General features: G+C 39.9%; 1 protein-coding gene across 1 annotated transcript in view; it reads right to left on the minus strand.

Moving 5' to 3' along the window:
• Positions 1-6,160, minus strand: part of F9 (coagulation factor IX) — a 48,870-nt gene that overhangs the window by 9,244 nt on the left and 33,466 nt on the right. Inside the window, exon 6 of the mRNA XM_007951716.2 lies at positions 4,057-4,259. Coding sequence (XP_007949907.1) covers positions 4,057-4,259 — 203 coding nt within the window. The remainder of the gene's footprint in view (positions 1-4,056; positions 4,260-6,160) is intronic.

The raw sequence follows: 6,160 nt of genomic DNA on the forward strand, positions 1-6,160 counted from the left end.
CCACCGATTTTTTTTTTTTTTTTTTTAAAGAGATGTGATATATTTTATTGGCGGTAAGAATAGGTATGATAAGTATTGTTAAAAGAACTGCAAAAGTAAAAGGAAAATAAAAGGCTTGGTAGTGATGGCCTGCCACCTTTCAGTCCCATTCTCCACAATGTCTATGCCACCCTCCCCTCCACCCTCTATGTGTATAAGTTCAACACCCATCATATTGGAGAATGGAAGAAAATCTGAAGAATCTTGGATAAAGATTATTGTTATTGTTAGTTGCTGTTAAGTCTCTGAAAATTCTGGTGATTTTAAACCTGGGACCCCTGATCCTGGCTTAAATTGTTACCCATTTGATGACTGAATAGTCTGTAAAAGTAATAAATGTAATAGTCTGATGGCAATTCAAATCTCAGTAGAGAAAGTATTTTGGAGTGAGGGGGACCTTGAAACTCCCTCTAATCACTACCAAGTCATATGATTTTGACCACCAGGCAGTTTTATGTTAGACATAACATGAAATGTTACTAGCCCTGTGCAGTAGAACATTCTGCAGTGATGGAAATATTTTATCTATACTGCACTGTTTAAGATGGTCATCACTAGCAACATGTGGCTATTGTGCATTTAAATGTGGCGAGTGTGACTGAGGAAGTGAATTTTTAATCTTATTTAATTGCAATTGATATTTAAGTAGCTTTATGTGACTAGTGGTCACCTTAATGGATAGCACAACACTTTGCCTCAGCGATCACTCCCCCTCACAAATAGAACCACTTGGGCTTCACCTGTAAGGCTCAGTTACAACTCACACTTTGCTATAAATCTAACCTTTGGGCCAGTGGTTGTTATTCAGGAATGTGCATTAAAAAAAAAAATACCCAAACTCATTGCCATCGAGTCAGATCCAACTCATAGTGACCCCTCCTTGGGTTTCTGAGGTGGTATCACTATGGGTAGATTGCCCAGTCTTCCTTCTGAGGAGTGGCTGGTGGGTGTGAACTGCCAGCCTTCTGGTTAGCAGTTGAATGGCTTAGGAACTATGCCACCAAAATTCCTAGGAATGTGCATAGGTAATTTTAATGTATGTTGTATGAAGACTACTTTTGCAGAAACATGAAACTAGATATCCTGAGTGCACTATTTGGTGGCTTAGACCTTGGCATCTATAACAGGTTGGTTCATTTTATGTAGAGCAGAATCACCTGGAGGGCTGTTAGAACACAGATTGCTGGGCATCACCCCCAGAGATTCGGATTCTGTAGGTCTGGGGCGAGGCCCAGGATTTTGCATTCCTAGTAAGATCAGCTTTTAATCACCCAGGGGCACCTCAGAAGAAAATTCTGGCAGTCTACTTCCAAATTATCAGCTATTGAAAACCCTATGGAAACAGACCCATAACAAAAGAAAAGATTGAAGAGATAATAAAAATTAAAAAATTCCCAGTGAAAAAATAAAAGCCCTGCCCCAGATAGCTTGACTAGAGAATTCTATCAGTCATCCAGAGAAGAGCTCACACCAATACTACTCAAACTATTTCAGAGCATAGAAAAGGAAGGAATACACCCAAAGCTATGCAAAGACAAAGAAGAAGTGGGATAAACAGAAGGCCTTCCCAATTCTTTCCTTCCTATGTGGCTTTTGCTTGTTAGAGCTGCTCCAGGATGGGTGCATTAGCCATAAAGAAGATAGGGTGTTGACAAGGGGAATAAAGTCATTAAATGGGGAGGAGATAGTCTCCTTAACAAATTGTGCTGGCAAAACTGGATATCCGTTTGCAAAAAAAAGAAACAGGACCCATACCTCACACCATACAGGAAAACTAACTCAAAATGGATCAAAGTAAATACAAACCCTAAAATTGTAAAGATCATGGAAGAAAAAATAGGGATAACACTAAGGACCCTAACATATGGCATACATAGAATTCCAAACTAAGGAAAACTTCACAAACAACAGAAGATAAACTAGATAAATGATACCTCCTAAAATTTAAATATTTATGCTCTTCAAAAGACTTCTCCAAAAGACAAAAAGAGAACCTACAGACTGGGGGAAAAATTTGACTGCAACATATCTGACAAGAATCTAATCTCTAAAATTTATGGAAAACATCAACCCATCAATGACAAAAAAGACAATCCAATGAAAAAATGGACAAAGGATATGAACAAGACACTAAAGACATTCAAGTGTCTAACAAACACATAAAGAAATGCTCATGATTGTACCTATTAGAGAGATGCAGTAGATACCATCTTACCTTGACAATATTGGCACTAATAAAAAAAAAAAGAAAATAATCAATATTGGAGAGGTTGTGGGGAGACTGGAACACTTATATACTGCAGGTGGGAGTGTAAAATGGTGCAACCACTATGGTATATGGTATGGTGCTTCTTAAAAAGCTGGAAATAGAAATACCATAAGATCCAGCAATCTCACTCCTATATACCCTAAAGAAATAAGAGCCAAGGCATGAATAGACATACACACACCCATGTTCATTGCCACATTATTCACAATAGCAAAAAGATGGAAACAAACTGCCCATCAATGGATGAATGGATAAACAAACCATGGTACATACACATAATGGAATACTATGCAATGATAAAGAATAACAAAAAATCCATGAAACATCTCACAACATGGATGGATTTGGATAACATTATGCTGAGTGAAATTAGTTAATCACAAAAGGATAAATACTGTATGAGACCACTATTATAAAAATATAAAAACAAGAAAAGATTTACATACAGGAAAAAAAAAAACCCCACATTCTTTGATGCTTACCAGGGATGGGAGGGAGAGGGAGGGAAAATTATTAACTAGATAGAAGACACATGTTAATAATGGTAAAAAGGAAGGCAATACACAATATGGGGTAACAACATGACCAAGGCAAAGGAAGAAACTGAGAGGAATGCAGGAATAAAGGGCATGGATTACATCTCAACATAAAAAAAAAAAAAAATCCTTACAACTGGACAAAAGCAATAACATGATAAACAGAAGAGATTGAAGTTGTCAAGGATTACATTTTGCTTGGATCCACAATCAATGCCGATGGAAGCAGCAGTCAAGAAATCGAAGGGCATATTGCATTGAGCAACTCTACTGCAAAAGACCTCTTAGAAGTGTTCCAAAGCAAAGATGTCACTTTGAAGACCAAGGTGTGCCTGACCCAAGCCATGATCTTTTGAGTTGCCTCACATGCATATGAAAGCAGGGCAGTGAATAAGGAAGACAGAAGAATTGATGCCTTTGAGTTATGGTATTGACAAAGAATATTGACTATAACAAGGACTGCCTGAACAGTGAAAATTCAGATGAAAGCAAGACCAGGGTGGAAATGGGGAGAGTGTGGAGAATGCATCCAATGTCATGGAACACTTTATGAACAAAATAGTGAATGGGAAACTAATTTGCTCTGTAAACTTTTGCCTAAAGCACAATAATAAATTAAAAGAAAACTCTGTGGAATGCAGTTCTACTCTGACACACATTGGGTAACTGTGAATCGGAATTGAGATGGCAAGTGTTGCTTTTTCTTAGGTTTAATAACTTCCCAGGTGATGCTGATAGTACCACATTTTGAGAACCACAGTTTTGAACCAAGCCCCTATCTCATACCCTGGTTTCAGCAACTCACTTCTTGCCTTAATCCTTCATACTGAGTTCTTTTCTTTACTCCTTCAAAATCATCTGGCTTAATTTGGCCTAGAGACTTCCTGGCTCTCACCAGTCCCCCCAGCGGCTAAAGCTAAAGTAGTCACCTGACCCAACTACCTGTGACATGACTTCCAGCCCTCTCTATTTACGACCAGTTGTCTAGAATCCTGCTGTGCTACTTCCTTGATGCCAAACTCCTCTTGGCCTTTCATGGTACCTGTCCTTGGACTTCTCACCAGCTGTTCCCCATATTTCTGAGTGCTGAAACTTCCTTAAATGCTTTTCTCACTCCAGTTGGTTTGTCTAGGGTCCTGTCCTTAGCCTCTCACCCAAACCTGTCCATTGCCAGCTGAGCTCCAGTTTTGGCACAACATCAGTATAGAGTACCTGCCAGGGGAATTGACCTGGTTTGGCGTTTTCTCCACCAACAACCCGAGTGAAGTCTGTATATGATATGTTGCTTTGAGTGACGTTATCCAAAATAGTCTCAGCTTCAGTAGAATTTTCATAGTCTGTGTTGGAAAAAATAGTCTCAGCACGGGTGAGCTTCTGAGTGTGTGAGACGGAAACTCTTCCACATGGAAATGGCACTGGAAGAATAATAAAAAAAATTAGTATGCTGGGATTTCTCATTGGCAAACAGAATATGTATTACAAAAATTTAGAACAAGGTCCATCCTTGTCACTTCTGAGAAGCAGGCCCATCAATATTAACAAAATTGAATAAAAAAATATAGTCTCAAGTTAAAGGATGATTGCATTATTTTAATGGGAAGTTTTCAAACCCTTTAAGGGAAGAACTTTTGGCTCAGGAATCCATGTCTTTATGGAAATAGGTCTTCCAGAGTCAAATTTGGTAAGACTGAAGAGTTCTGGTAAGATGGCAGAATAGGCAGAAAGACTGCACAGACCCTCCTCAACAAAGAAAAGGGGAACCAATTATCACAGACATAGAAGATAATCCTGGACCCCTGAGCCTTGAAGGGAAGGATATAGAAGTGGACTAAACTCCAACTAGCAGAAGATTTTGCATGAAAACACCAAAAAAGGAGACATATGGAGCTGCGGTCTGGCAATGATCCTGATGGCACAGACAGCTTGGGTGTTGCTGAGTGGTGGTGGTGGTGTTATGTGCCATCGAGTCAGACCCGACTCACAGCGACCCCTCCTTGGGTTTCCTAGGCAGTATCACTACGGAAGTAGATTGCCCCATCTTCCTTCCGAGGAGTGGCTGGTGGGGAGTGGTGGTAGCACCTAAGAATTAACCTAAAAATCGGCCCTGATAGGCGGAGCCTGCATGGAGACTGCTCTAGCATCTGGTGAATAAAAGGGGAAGCAGTGAATAGGAAGGTGGGCTGAGCTGTGGACTTTTGTCTGTCTGCAGGGTGCAGCCATTTTGAATGTTTGAAAGTGGCTTGACCATTTTGGATATTTAAAGCAACACCATTCTCCCAGATTCCAGGGACTTAAGAACAGGCTCCATTTGCTGGGAACCTCAAGGATATTCTGGACCCGGGTGACTGGAAAGGTGTGACATTCCCTTTGTTACTCTTATACCCCACACCCTCTTGGTGAACGGAGGTGTGGCCATCTCTCACTCCCACCCACTTTCTGGGCCGGCAGGAATTCCACCCCAGTCTGCATGCTCTGACGGAACCTGGGTGCCCTGCCCCCCTGCCCCAATTTTTTTTAATAAATGGTGTATTTTTTTTGTCCATTTGCTTTTACGTTTTTGATGGTTATTCAATTGTTATTTTTGTCTAACTGAGTGGAAGACAGCAATAGTCCCCATATGACACAAATACACCCACCTCTCCTGCAGCTTCACTTACTGAGTGAGAGCCACCACTTCCTTCTCCACCAATGGCCCAATGATAAACAACCACCAAGAAGAGCCTGACTCACCCTTGGCTGCTCATCACAAACAATTAACAGACATCTAAATACAACAATGCCATGATGTCTCAGAGACAACAGACCATCACAGTCCACACAAAGAAGCAAGATAAAGTGGTAGAAACAAGGGAGAAAGATACAGACCCAGAACACATTCCTGAGGAAGAAGCAGCATTGAATCTCTCTGATAAGGAATTCAAAAGAATTATATTCAGGTATCTTCAAAGGATTGAGAGACAGACCAAGAGAAAACACAGACAAAACCCTAGAAGAATTTTGGAAGAAAATACAAGAACAAAATGACAAAATAATGAAAAATCAGAAATGATTCTAAATCTACAGATAGAAATCCAGAAGATTAATACTAAATTGTCAGAATTAGATAACACATTGAAAGGGTAAAGGAGTAGAATTGATGCAGTGGAAGATGGAATTAATGAGATGGAAGACAAATACCTGAATACTTCTTTGGAACGGGATCAGTCAGAAAAAAAGATCAAAACAAAAGGAAGAAATCCTAAGGTTCATGTGGGATACCATCAAAAGGAATAACCTATGTGTCATTGGAATTTCAGAACAGGAAGAGATAAAGAAA

Source organism: Orycteropus afer, unplaced genomic scaffold, assembly GCF_000298275.1.
Source record: "Orycteropus afer afer isolate SDZICR_OR568_19922 unplaced genomic scaffold, OryAfe1.0 scaffold00310, whole genome shotgun sequence".
NCBI lineage: Eukaryota > Metazoa > Chordata > Mammalia > Tubulidentata > Orycteropodidae > Orycteropus > Orycteropus afer.